Raw genomic sequence first — 15,276 nt, 5'->3', positions numbered from 1 at the left:
ATATAATTCTGCAACCCTCCCATGAACGCCGCCAATATAACGACAGGGCAATACAGTAGGTAATTTGAAATGCCTAAACCATTTTGAAAAACAATAAGTATGTTATATAAATTCTGGGAATGGGTACTTGAACAGCTAAAGCCATCCCGCCCGCCCCCACATTTCCCATACTCAAGGCTGTGATGTCAGGACTCAGGGGTGGATGAAGTCCACCCTGGCAACTCACTAATAGGTCTGGATAAACGAACACAGGGATACTGTGCTTTATATCATTGATATTAATCTAATTTCACATCAGTGTTGATACCGTCGACTAAAACGAAAAATGTTTGTGGACTAACTTTTTTCACTGATGAAAACTAAATGGAAACGAAATGAAAACTAAGCTATGATGACTAAAACTATAAGACTAAATATATCAACGATTTCGTCAACAAATAAAAACTAGACTAAAATGTTAGGAAGGGACTAGTGGGTAAGTCATTTTACACTTGGTTGCATGCTGAAAACAGCCGATCTACAAGCTCACAACGCATCGCAGCACGACGCGTTGTGAGCTTGTAGATCGGCTATTTTCAGCAAGTGTAAACTCATTACGACGGCATCAAGGCCCACCAAAATACATTTTTGTAGACTTAATCAACTGTAGATTTAGTCGACTAAAATCTTATGATATTTAGTCGACTAAAACTAGACAACACTAACACATTCCAGGTGACTAAAACGTGTCTAAAACTAAATGAAAACTATTCAAGAGACTATGACTAAAACTAAAATCAATATTTGCTGCCAAAAACAACACTGTTTCACATCATCATGCATAGCAAATATATGTGGTTTTAAATGCAAGACATTTACAATCAATGTGCATTTATCGAGAGGGGTTTAAATAAATAAAAAATAATAATAATACATTTAATTGGTTGATTTTTATAGTAGATTGATTTTTATAATAGATATTATTTTCTTTCTTTTATAGGGAGGGGGGGGGGGGTCACCTTCGTAGCCGATCTAGAAGCCCACGACACATTGTGAGCTTTTAGATCTGCAATTTTTTGAAAATGTATAGGATGCCTGGGGTCAGTGTTGTTTTTGGCAGCACATTTTGATTTTAGTTTTAGTCATAGTCTCTTCAAAAGTTTTCACTTCGTTTCAGTCACATTTTAGTCAGTTTAGGAATGTTTTAGTGTTAGTCTAGTTTTAGTTGACAAAATATCATAAGATTTTAGTCGACTAAATCTACAGTTGATTTAGTCGTAATGGCTGTTTTTACACTTGCTGAAAATAGCCGATCTACAAGCTCGCAACGCGTTGTGAGCTTGTAGATCGGCAATTTTCAGCATGCAACCAAGTGTAAAATGACTTATACTGGATCTCTTGTCCACTAGTCCCTTCCTAACATTTTAGTCTAGTTTTTATTTGTTGACGAAATTGTCAGTATATAAGTCTCAGTTTTAGTCACCATAGCTTAGTTTTCATTTAGTTTCCATTTAGTTTTCGTCAGTGAACAAAGTTAGTCGACGAACATTTTTCTTCTTAGTTTTAGTCGACGAAATCAACACTGCCTGCATGGGGTTCCTGTGGGTAAATGTGTGAGACTTGACTCTAGGCTTCGGTTGGAGAGTTTCAAAGACGTCTCCACCCTAAACCTGAGTAACCACAGTGACAATCTTCTATTCATTATCAGGGCAGAGAATGTGGCTTAGAATGACATCGCACTCTAGTCTCTGTGTCTTTGTTGCTTCTCCTGCCGCTGTGTACACAATACCACTGAAGCACTACTGTGTATGTTACAAGAACAACACGCAGATTCTGAGGAGAATCTGCGTGTTGATAATCAGCAAAGACCTCTGAACATTGCACGTTTTATCCAAACCACGGAGAGCTCCGTAGATTACGAGTTATTCAGCTTTTTAGTCAACCTGTATAAAGGGAGGTGACCGGCAGCGCGGTTTGAGCGATCCGGTCTAGGATCGCTAAAGAAGGAAAGGCCAAGAAAAAAAATAAAAAATAAATCAGCTATCCGGTTTGATATCAATAATAAAGCTTATCAGACGGAACGTTACACCAGAAGCAGTTGCCGGTTGGATTCCAACTGGAACCTTCCGTCAGGAGCAGTTAATTTGTTAAGACCCTGATGCCTATTCTACAAATACCTTCGAGCAGGCAAGTTCTCACACTAAGATTCTTCATTAAAAAAAAGCTTGGCTTCTTCATCAGGTCTTCGAGTATAGATTCAGCCACCAGATGGCGGTGTCGGCGGCAAATGAGTTAAGTTAGACCGCCCTCTTCACCACCAATACGCTCTTGGTTGCTAGGCGATCGATGAACAGGAAATGAACCGGAAGTGGAAAAGTCTTCCTATGTCCACTTCAATGTAAACTGACATTTTAAAATCCATTTATCTCGGATTCATTTCCCAAATTGCATTTTTGAGCAAAACAAGCTTTATTCATGGCTCATGACCAAAGCGTTTTTTAACCACTGGTCGCGGTAAAAAGAAAAGTATGTTTCGGGGTGAATTAAAATAAGATTACGGGACACTTTACACGGCCCGTTTTTTCTGGTTCAGGGCCCGCTCATTTTCTTGCCTTTAAAAAAGGTGTATGCACTAAAAAAAAAGAAGAAGTAAATCTGGCAGCCAATGAGTATTAATGGGTCAATACAATAATAAAAATGACAATAACGGAACAGAAATAAAACCTTCCTCTCCCACTGTTACCAATCTACTGTAAACACTGTATCTACCGCACGTAGGCACGCATGGCTGCAGTTCGGATCATAAATGACAAAAAGTGAGTCGCAAGTACGTGCACGCGCGCACACACACGCACACAGTGATATAATGAGGCGAGGGACACACACGCACGCTCGCACGCACGCACGCACGCACACACACACACACACACACACACACACACACACACACACACACACACAATCTTTCTCCTCACCCTATTATATCACTGCAACAGCTGCTGACTGGCAGCTTCCATAAAGTGGTGGTCAAAGGTTTGCCGTGTTCGTGTACACATACTGTACTGTCTGTGTCTCATTAACACAAGAGTTTCATTTCTGTCTTCCAGGCAGCAGCAGTGGAACAAGTATACTCTCCTCAACTCTCTGAGTTAAATTAACACTGATTTTACAATATAGGTTGGGGTCTCAGAGATAGAAATGTCATTAAATGGGGGTCTGTAGACTAATATGCATGTCAAACTGGGGGGGTCCTTGAAATTAAACGGGTTGAGAATCATTGTTAGAGCTGTAAAAATCTTCTCTCATGGGGGTCCCTATAGCTGGCATATATTTTCAAATGGGGGGTCCGCGGGGCTAATAAGTGTCAATGTGGGGGTCCTTGACATGAAAAAGTTTGGGAACGATCGACTGGTATAGAAGACGGAAAACATGTTTTTTTTTGGAGCAGGAGTTGGAAGCGTGGTCAGGTCGGATGTCAAACAGCGGCCAACAGACTGACTGAGGGGGCGGAGGAGGGGGAGGAGGAGTGGGAGGAGGAGGGAGAGGAGGAGGGGGGGGGGTCTGAGACAGGAAACGAGGCACTGGGGAGTTCTTCCAGGGGAGACCTGCGGAGCTACAGAGCCGATTTAATCGACTAAAATGTATTTTGGCGGGCCTTGATGCCGTCGTAATGACTGTTTTTATAGTCATTACGACATAGCCGATCATATAGCCGATCTACTGCGATGCGTTGTGAGCTTGTAGATCTGCTATTTTCAGCATGCAACCAAGTGTAAAATGACTTATACTGGATCTCTTGTCCACTAGTCCCTTCCTAACATTTTAACGGCGAATATTATAGCGATCCACAAGCTTGCAACGCACGACGTTGTGAGCTTGTAGATCGGCTATTATCGCCAGATTTTCACCCAACCACAGATACGCTATAGGAGGTATAAGCAGTTAAGTGGTCAAACTCTTTCTAATTTGCCATTAGGAAAAAAATAAGTAAAATAAATTAATCTGGCATGAAAAAAAATCACATCTGGGCTTGTAGGTAGTGTTGTTTTTGGCAGCAAATTTCTAATTTAGTTTTAGTCATAGTCTCTTGAATAGTTTTCATTTAGTTTCAGTCACATTTTAGTCACCTGGAATGCTTTAGTGTTAGTCTAGTTTTAGTCGACTAAATATCATAAGATTTTAGTCGACTACATCTACAGTTGATTTAGTCGAGAAAAATGTATTTGGCGGGCCTTGATGCCGTCCTAATGACCGATTTTACACTTGCTGAAAATAGCCGATCTACAAGCTCACAACGCGCAGCGCGACGCGTTGTGTGCTTGTAGATCTGCTATTTTCAGCATGCAACCAAGTGTAAAATGACTTAGCCTATACTGAATCTCTTGTCCACTAGTCCCTTCCTAACATTTTAGTCTAGTTTTTATTTGTTGACAAAACCGACAGTATATTTAGTCACATAGTTTTAGTCATCATGGCTTAGTTTTTATTCAGTTTTCATGTCGTTTTTGTCAGTGAAAAAAGGTAGTCGACGAACATTTTTCGTCATAGTATTAGTCGACGAAAACAACACTGCTTGTAGGTCTGCTATTCTTAGCGCAAGTCACACGACACAGTACGAATCGGGAGATAATCAGTACAAAAACATTATACCATGACCAGACAGTGGCCAAGTGGTTAGAGTGTCCACCCTGAACCTGGGAGGTTGGGGTTCGATCCCCGGCCGGGGCATACCAAAGACTGTAAAAATGGGACCCAATGCCTCCCTGCTTGGCACTCAGCATCAAAGGGTTGGGTTGGATTGGGGGGTCAAATCTACTAACCCAATGATTCTCGAGTGCGGCACGGCTCACCGCTCCTTGGCTGCAGCTCACCGCTCCTTGGCTGCAGCTCACCACTCCTTGGCTGCAGCTCACAGCTCCTTGGCTGCAGCTCACCACTCCTTGGCTGCAGCTCACCACTCCTTGGCTGCAGCTCACCGCTCCTTGGCTGCAGCTCACCGCTCCTTGGCTGCAGCTCACCGCTCCTTGGCTGCAGCTCACCGCTCCTTGGATGCAGCTCACCACTCCTTGGCTGCAGCTCACCGCTCCTTGGATGCAGCTCACCGCTCCTTGGCTGCAGCTCACCGCTCCTTGGCTGCAGCTCACCGCTCCTTGGATGCAGCTCACCGCTCCTTGGCTGCAGCTCACCGCTCCTTGGATGCAGCTCACCGGTCCTTGGATGCAGCTCACCCTCCTTGGCTGCAGCTCACCGCTCCTTGGCTGCAGCTCACCGCTCCAAGAGATGGGTCAAATGCGGAGAACAAATTCCACTGCGGTAACGTGTGTGACAAATCGTACGACTTTGATCTTTGATGAAAATGTTTTGCGGAGGGAGACCCAGAACTGGTTCAATCTTGTAGCTCATGTGAAACTACTAAATGTTACAGTGTCAGTCTACACCTGTTGCCATAAAAAAACAAAAAAAACAACGCCATTCCAACCTATCAAAGTCAACGGATAATCATTTCATTTTCTCTAAGTATATACAAATAATGGCCGAGGGAAACGAAATAAAGCCAAGGGGATCACAAAGACCAACGCACGCACGCACGCACACACACGCACACGCACACACACACACACACACACACCAGGAAAAACACATCCAGATGTGCTCCTCATCTCCCAAGATCACCAACCCCCTCCTACACGCACGCACACACACACACACACACACACACACACACACACACACACACACACACACACACACAGAGAGAGAGAGAAAATTGTGGGCCACACATGGGCTACATATTACAAAGAGTCACTCTTCAATGTCTCTTCTCTCCCCTCTGCCTTCATTCTCAAACTCACAAACATACAGTACATATCACACAAACACACACACACACACACACACACACACACACACACACACACACACACACACACACACACACACACACACACACACACACACACACACACACACACACACACACACACACACACACACACACACACACACACACACACACACAGTCTTTTAAGCCCCTCCTCCCCTCTATACTCCATGGCAGTGAGTCTGGTTGAGGCCCAAACGAAGGGGAGCTCTGGCACAAATATGTACGCGTGCACGTGTGTGTGCTTGTGCGTGCGTGCGTGCACGGCTGCACGCGCATCCTCCTCGGGTCCCAGACAGGAAGGAAGAGAGTGGGCCGGCCCGGCCGCGCAGCTACAGAACTCCGGTATTGTTTTTTCTCCTTTTTTCCCCTCTTTTCCATCAGCCTCTGAGCTCGGCGCTTAAAGAAACAGACATCAATAATGAATGACAGCTCCTCTGGCCCGGAGTGACGTCGTCTGCAACATGACTCACTTATGATTCATTTGCATTCAGACGTCTAAATATATACCCCAGTTTCCTCACAGAGCAGTCAAATATATACCCCAGTTTCCTCACAGAGCAGTCGAATATATACCCCAGTTTCCTCACAGAGCAGTCAAATATATACCCCAGTTTCCTCACAGAGGTCAAATATATACCCAGCAGTCAAATATATACCCCAGTTTCCTCACAGAGGTCAAATATATACCCCAGTTTCCTCACGGAGCAGTCAAATATATACCCCAGTTTCCTCACAGAGAGGTCAAATATATACCCCAGTTTCCTCACAGGTCAAATATATACCCCAGTTCCCTCACAGAGCAGTCAAATATATACCCCAGTTTCCTCACAGAGCAGTCAAATATATACCCGTTTCCTCACAGAGCAGTCAAATATATACCACAGTTTCCTCACAGAGCAGTCAAATATATACCCCAGTTTCCTCACAGAGCAGTCAAATATATACCCCAGTTTCCTCACAGAGGTCAAATATATACCCCAGTTTCCTCACAGAGGTCAAATATATACCCCAGTTTCCTCAGAGGTCAAATATATACCCCAGTTTCCTCACAGAGCAGTCAAATATATACCCCAGTTTCCTCACAGAGCAGTCAAATATATACCCCAGTTTCCTCACAGAGGTCAAATATATACCCCAGTTTCCTCACAGGTCAAATATATACCCCAGTTTCCTCACAGAGCAGTCAAATATATACCCCAGTTTCCTCACAGAGCAGTCAAATATATACCCCAGTTTCCTCACAGAGCAGTCAAATATATACCCCAGTTTCTTCACAGAGCAGTCAAATATATACCCCAGTTTCTTCACAGAGCAGTCAAATATATACCCCAGTTTCCTCACAGAGCAGTCAAATATATACCCCAGTTTCTTCACAGAGCAGTCAAATATATACCCCAGTTTCCTCACAGAGGTCAAATATATACCCCAGTTTCTTCACAGAGCAGTCAAATATATACCCCAGTTTCCTCACAGAGAGGTCAAATGCAGTTTCCTCACAGAGAGGTCAAATATATACCCAGTTTCCTCGCAGAGAGGTCAAATATATACCCCAGTTTCCTCACAGAGAGGTCAAATATATACCCCAGTTTCCTCACAGAGCAGTCAAATATATACCCAGTTTCCTCACAGAGCAGTCAAATATATACCCACTTTCCTCACAGAGCAGTCAAATATATACCCAGTTTCCTCACAGAGAGGTCAAATATATACCCAGTTTCCTCACAGAGAGGTCAAATATATACCCAGTTTCCTCACAGAGCAGTCAAATGAATTAGACTTTTTTAAAGCATTTTCAACCTGGCGTTCCTATTCTGGGCATGGCCTTATAGTTTTTAAAATGTTGAAAAAATAAAAAAATAAACAATTAGCAGATCTACAAGCTCACAAATCGGGAATTTACACTATCCGTCGTACGGCGTGGTATATATGGCACAAGTGGTTAGACTTGTTCATGTTACCGGTCCAGCTCAAACTCTCTCTGCGAGAAATGAACTGTCTTCTGAAAGTGAAAGGAAGATGGTTAGAGCCAGTGGTGGAAAAAGTACTCAATTGTTTTACTTCAGTAAAAGTACCAATACTGCAATTTAGAACTACTTCGTTACAAGTAAAAGTACAGAATTGAAAATGTACTTGAGTAAAATAAACTAAATGAACTAGAGTAAAATGTCAGGAAGGGACTAGTGGACAAGAGATCCAGTATAAGTAAAAGACAAGTCATTTTACACTTGGTTGCATGCTGAAAACAGCAGATCTTGTGAGCTTGTAGATCGGCTATTTTCAGCAAGTGTAAAATCAGCCATTATGACGGCATCAAGGCCCACCAAAACACATTTTATGCGACTAAATCACCTGTCGATTTAGTCGACTAAAATCTCATGACATTTAGTCGACTAAAACTAGACTTAACACTGAAACATTCCAGGTGACTAAAATGTGACAAAAAACTAAGTGAAAACTATTCAAGAGACTATGACTAAAACTAAAATAGAAATTTGCTGCCAAAAACAACACTGACGCCACGTTGAGATTGACGAGCTGAAGATTCCCGGACTGAACTTATTACGACGAGCTGCTGTGTGGAATGAACGACACGGAGGAACCGAATCTTCTTTTGTGGAGGACAATAAAGTCAGTCAGGGCTTCTCAGGCGGCTACTCCGGCTCGGCAGGGCCCAATCAGAAAGAGGGGGGGGGAGGCAGGGCCCAATCAGAAAGGTGGGGGGGAGGGGGGGGGACAAATCAGAGGGGGGGGGGGGCAGCCTCTTAGACGGAACGCGGTGAGATCACCAAATTGGCAACGACTATGAAAACAAATCTCGCTCACACAAATACCACAGACACGCGCACTCCCGCTGACACGCACAAATAGTTCACAGACAGCGTGCGCGCGCGCACACACACACACACACACACACACACACACACACACACACACACACACACACACACACACACACACACACACACACACACACACACACACACACACACACACACACACACACACACACACAGAAAAAGAAAAAAAAAACGGAGAGGTCATGAGGGTGAGAAGGATTTTATTATAAAAGCACAACAACATAACTCCTTAAGATAAAAAAAGCTTTCAATAGACTATACGTCATACAAACAAGTGTCCTTAACATAACATAACATTCTGCAAATTCAAGCATAGATACTGTACACAAAGTCACGCCTTTACAAGCAGAGCAACCGTGATTAAAACTTTACAAGAGTGTTATCACTGATGCCAGTATGTGGACAGGAGGGCCTCGCGTCCCGTCACCACATGCAGAGAGACGTGCACACATAGACATCAAAGGGGGCTTCAGCCCCTGCCCTTTTACCCGTCTGTAAAACAACTGCCCTCTCCAGACCACGAATGCATGTTTACTATGGTGAAATAAATGCAAATGCCCCTCCTCTCCTTTCCATGCCATATACCGGAAGGCAGCATTCAGGAGAATTGCTTTTTTCCTCCTGAACTTGAACACAGTATTTTGCGTTGGAACTCAACTCAATCGCGCGACGCGTTGAGAGCTTGTAGATCTGCTATTTTTGTCCAAAAGTGCCCTCTTAGGGGATTTCAGCCCCTGCCTCTCTCATGCACCCGACTGGATGTGTGACTAAGGCTCGGATCGGTTGCTTTTGACAGCATGGCTCCTTTTCACTGACGACAGCAGGCCGGCGACTGATAACGTGTCCTGGAGACAATGAATTCGGGGGAAGTAAATGTTGGATTTAGTTTTAATAGCCAAATGGATAAAAAGCTTGTCTCTTAAAACTACTGACCGGCCGGCGATGACCTCAACCTGTTGTTGATGACAGCGTGATACGAGTTACAATTCCTTTCACGGCCTGAATGCGAACCGTGTGGCACTACATAGTCCCCAGAATAATGCCTGGGTTAAAGAAGAATCCCATGCTAGAAGGCTTTCTTAGCTTTATTTGTAGTTGTTACGTCCCCACCAAAGAGGTCCAGGTGTCATTTTGTGCAAAAGCACATTATTGGCTATTTCCCCTACCATAAGCCCTCAATGAATTGAATTGAATTGCAGTGAATTGAATGGGGCATTGGGGTGTTGTGCCAATTCCCTTATTTCCATCACTCAAAAATCATTTTTTTGTATATATCCTCTCTTCATAATGTAAATAGTATCCCAAGCGGCACACTTTACTACTTATTTCGATGGAAATAAGCGAATTAGCACAAAAACCCAACCCCCATTGAGGGCTTATATTAGGGGAAATAACCAATAATGCACTTTTGCACAAAATAACACCTGGACCTCTTTGGTGGGGACGTAACAACTACAAATAAAGGTATAAAGAAAGCCTTCTAGCATGGAATTCTCCTTTAAGAGTGGCTCACACCAAGCACTAAAAATCTGTGGTGGGGAAAGTTATACCACATTTATGTTTTACTTCAGTAAAAAGCATCAATACTGCAATCTAGAAATATTAATTAAAAAATAAAAATACTCATGCAGAAAGTCCAATTTCAACTTTTCAAATGTATTCAAATGATCTAAATGTATATATAGGGCTGAGATGGGTTATGATGTATGTTTTGTAGGGCTGAGATGGGTTATTATGTATGTTTTGTAGGGCTGAGATGGGTTATTATGTATTTTTTGTAATAATGATCAAAATCTACAAAGCATAACTAGTACTAAGTACAAGTACAATATTTGGATCCGAGATGTAGTGGAGTCGAAGTATTGGAAGTTGGAATTACTCAAGTAAAGTATACAAATACCTAAAAATTGTACTTAATCCATTCTGGGCGGGAACCCCTTTTGGTGTTTTAAGCAATATGTTATACTTCAGCTATTGAAAAACCGTGAAAATGTTTTGAATCTTTGAATATAATTCTTTCAGACTAGTGAATGTTTTTAACTCGTTAAATCGTTTCTTGGGGGGTCCCTGGAACAACATATTTTCAGATTGGGGTCGTGGCCAAATTACATATAAGTTTGGGGTTTCTTCACATGAAATAGGTTGAGCACCACTGATACAGAAACATAGGTTTTTCAGAAAACTGTCATGAATTAGAAGACATTTTTGGAATTTTGACCCTCAGGTCTTCATAGATTAAGTACAAGGTACAAGATATTTTACACCACTGATAACTAACTATGAAGATATTATTTTCAAGTCAAGGGGATGGCAAAGTCCACACCACACCACTACATCAAAGACAATGGAGAACAATATCATTAGCATTGTAGTTATAGTGCTTGTTGTGAACAGCCCTTTATACTTGGCTGAGCATGTGTGTCGCGCACCGAAAATAGCCCAACTACAACAACGCGTCCCGCTTGTATAGTGGCTATTTTTGAGTTTGATATGACGTGTGGGACTTTTGAGAGATATTTTTTTCATGTAAAGGACACAGTTAGTGGCGCAAATTAAAACCATTAATTAATCCCTCGATCGTGTACTGCCAGGGTTTTATCGCGCGTAACACTTACTTTGAAGAGCCAAATATCCGTAATAGCATGTTCCTGTGACAAACTGCTGTGTGTGGTGTCTTCAACGGTTGTTGTTCTCTCTAGCAACATCAGCTAGCCATCGAAACCGATCAAAAAGCGATTAAACAATTCGAACACGAGAAATTCGCGTTTGGCGGAGCAGTTAGAAAGAGTAGGTTCTCGTGTTCCATGTGTTCGGCAGGCAGCCGGTTAACACTTGACACAGGCAAAAAGACAAGAACACAGTGTGTGTGTGTCAACTGTAACATGCTCCACTAGTACACAAAACTATCACCACTAATGTCGACACTGTTGTACTAAGATCTTCCTATATGTGAAAAATGTGGTTTTGACTTGATACTGTATCGGTATCGGAAAAGTATCGGAATGGCCCTATATTTTCACAATATTAAAAACAAAATAAATAATAATCTCAACTAAACTCCTACAAGGCTATGGTCCGTCAGTAAAAAGGTTCCCCTCTGCCCACTTCGATGTTAACCAACATTTTAAAACCCATTTTCTTTCTCCGAATTCTTTTTCCCAGATTGAGGTTTTCGTATCAAAACGGCAATTGTGGTTCCAATAGAGCACTGAAGTCTGACGTCAATATCGGTAGAGGGCGCAAATGTATACAGGAGCCCTGTACAAGGGCTCCTGTTAAGGTCTTCAAGGTGTTTTTGTTGACCAGTGAGGAGATCCTGTAGAGGAATCTTGTTCTATGGTTGACTTTTTTGATTACGTTGGTGGCCATTTTATCACCGGAAAGATTAGCCTCCAGGATGGAACCTAGGTAGGTAATTTCATCTTTACGTGTGATAACATTGTCACCCACTCTAACCAAGAAGCCATTTGCCTTGCTGAGATTACTAATAGAGCCAAAGAGAATGGATTCAGTTTTTCCCAGGTGTAAAGATAGTTTGTTATCAGCGAGCCAGGTGCAGATTCTACCGAGTTCAGAGCTGAGGGCATTTTCAACCTGCAGTTTGTCCCTGTCCGAGACCAGCAGTGCTGAGTCATCTGCGAACAGGAACAATATAAGGACTGTGTTTGAAAAATAAACAAATCATCCAGGCCGCTTCACTCATGGATATGAAGAATCAACTGACAGAGAAAACGCTAATGTTACTGCTACTGAATTAGTTACATTTTCGCTAGAAACAGACTGTATCATATATGAGTGACTGACTGTTGCAAACGATACAGAGACACCTCCCCGACAATAACACAGATACAGCTTGTTCATTTTTGGACCACAATGCTTATAGTAGACGATTTTAAGATTAGCCCATGTTATTCTCCATAGAGAAATTACTTCCGTGAACCAGGGGAAACCAGGGGATGAGCTAGTGACACCAGGACTTTGGCGCTCTATAGTTCAGTGCAGTGTCTCTACAGCCATAACACAAGTTACACAACACCTTGTATTAAGTGGCTGTGTGTGGTCATTAATCCCTGCTCTGTAGATGGAGGCCCATCTTCATCTGCTGCTCCATGCATTCCTTCAGCTTGTCCTCCGTCAGAGTCAGCCTCTGCTCCAGGATAGACACGGTCTGGAAGGATGGAGAGATGGAGAGAGAGAGATGATGTAGGGGTTAATTAAGGAGTAAAACACAGAAGAGCAGAGGGGATTAAGAGAGGAGAGAGAGGGAAGGAAAGAAGGAAGGCAACGGGGTAGGCACTAGAACAAACATTTTAGAGCTGTCTGTCTGTCTATATAATACATATACTGTATACGGAATAAAACTCAGCAGCATAGAGCGGCGTCGCAGTCCCGCCACAGAGGCTGCTACTATACTAGGGTTCCCCAATTAATTTTCCTCAAGGGCCATATTTTGACTAGGGTACCAGGCTGGGGGCCGAGTCCGCACGCACGAGATCAAGGTCTTGGCCTGAAATTTCATTTTCAGGGCAAGACCCCATTTGAAAAGGATGCCCAGTTTGACATGCATAGGCTACTGACCCCCATTTAATTCCATTTATATCTGGGACCCCCCTTTTTTTTTTTTAATCTTCCAGGGGACACAAGGAGGCGCTCCGCGGGCCGCAAATGGCCCGCGGAGCGCCTATTGGGGAACCCTGTACTATACCAAGGTGATTTAAACTGAGTCTCTTGTAGAAGTTCACACTGCGTGACATGACACTATACGTGATTTAATGTCAGTGGTGGAAAGTAAGTAAGTACTTTTACTTAAGTATTGTACTTAAGTACAATTTTGAGATATTTGTACATTTTATTTGCAATTTCCAGTACTTGTACTTCTACTCCACTACATCTCGGAGCCAAAATTTGCACTTTTACTCGACTACAATTCATTTTGATTAGAAAACATACATTAACCACTTCAACCCTATAAATTTCGGCCATTTGAAAATAGCCGATCTACAAGCGCACAATGCGTCGCAACGCGGCGCATTGTGAGCTTGTAGATCGGCTATTTTCAATAGATTTTCTATACATTTTGAATTCATGAAATTCTGCAATATGACTACTATTACTTTTAGTACTTTAAGTACATTTTGATGCCGATACTTTTATTCAAGTGCATTTTCAATTCTGTACTTTTACTTGTAACGAAGTAGTTCTAAATTGCAGTATTGGTACTTTTACTTAAGTAAAACAATGGAGTACTTTTTCCACCACTGCTTAATGTTCAGAAGTGCCAGTCAACATTCTATTATTAGAGTGAGTCTTATAGGTCTTTGTGCCGTTCTGTGGGAGGTCAAGCAGTTCGTTGTGAGAATGAGTACACGCACAAAGAGCCACCATTCATTTTTCCGGGAAGGCTCTTTCTGTGTTCCACGGCCTTTAAAATTCATTTTAGATTGTGTGATGATGCCCTTAAACAGCATAATTATATTATAGTCTTTTTTTTCTACCTTTTTTTAATGGTTTCGGTACAGAAAAGGTAATTGCTGGGTTGATTCCCCCCCCCCCCTCCTCCATCCTCCTGTAGATGTCTGTGTTCCTTTGCACTGACAGGCAATCAGAACATGTTTTATTGGCAGCCATGAGTGTACAGTTTAGGCCAGGGGTCAGCAACATGTCCTACAGAGGTCAGGGGTCACCAACACTTTATACTGTATTGTTACTAAACTAAAAATAATCAATGAATTGAAACAAAAATAAAAACAATTAATTATTAATGCAACTCAATTTAAAATAAAAAAACTAAATAAAAAAAACACATGCGCAGGGGGGGGTGGGGGTGTACACGTGACTTCATTAAAAATCCACAGCACACCACTGCGCACGTACACACGCACACACACAGGTTAGCGAGGTAGTGTGTTGGTGGGTGGTGTATTTTTCTGGGTCATCAAACTGTGATAACCATCTACTTCTGTTTCATGCTGCAGGGGAGAGAGAGAGAGAGAGAGAGAGGGAGGGTTTCCATTTCCTTTTTTTCCCGCCCCTCCTCGCCCCAGCCTTATCTCCGTTTTCAAGATCAATACTACCCTGTTTATCTTGCCAACTTGATATGGCTATCCAGTATCCATCCAGTCCTCCTCGCTGATGCTGTGTCTGTGTGCGCACGCACGCACGCACGCACGCACGCACATGTGCACTTGTTCTCTGAGCAGAGGAGAACTTCATATGGGCCTATATAGCTTTCATCTAGAGTAGAAACCAAAGCGTTATTATTCTCCTAAAAATAGACATTGCTGTATATTCTTTTCTTCTCTAGAGCACATCCTATACTCTCCATCGCCCCCCGAGGCGTTACTGGACTGAATGTGCTGTGACCAGTACTATGTATGTAATGATGACAGCTTGGAAGTAAGACCAGTACTATGTATGTAATGATGACAGCTTGGAAGTAAGACCAGTACTATGTATGTACTGATGACAGCCTGGAAGTAAGACCAGTAATGATGACAACATGGAAGTAAGACCAGTACTATGTGTGTAATGATGACAACCTGGAAGTAAGACCAG

At 42.6% G+C, this 15,276-nt stretch overlaps 1 protein-coding gene across 2 annotated transcripts in view; it reads right to left on the bottom strand.

Moving 5' to 3' along the window:
- Positions 1–8,913: 8,913 nt before the first annotated feature.
- The window catches only part of poc1a (POC1 centriolar protein A), a 65,552-nt gene continuing 59,189 nt past the window's right edge, over positions 8,914–15,276 (bottom strand). The window contains exons 11-12 of one of the 2 annotated variants that reach the window (XM_079510395.1): positions 12,758–12,889; positions 8,914–9,566 (exon numbers count right to left, since the gene is read on the bottom strand). In XM_079510395.1, coding sequence (XP_079366521.1) covers positions 12,785–12,889 — 105 coding nt within the window. In that variant the 3' untranslated portion in view covers positions 8,914–9,566; positions 12,758–12,784. Of the gene's footprint in view, positions 12,890–15,276 lie in introns of both variants that reach the window. The other variant, XM_079510394.1, reaches the window with a different exon arrangement.

The sequence above is a fragment of the Electrona antarctica genome (assembly GCF_951216825.1).
Source record: "Electrona antarctica genome assembly, chromosome: 9".
Classification (NCBI taxonomy): Eukaryota; Metazoa; Chordata; class Actinopteri; order Myctophiformes; family Myctophidae; genus Electrona; species Electrona antarctica.
The sequence above is the reverse complement of the archived record's forward strand: the minus strand, read 5'-3'. Positions and strand labels throughout refer to the sequence as shown.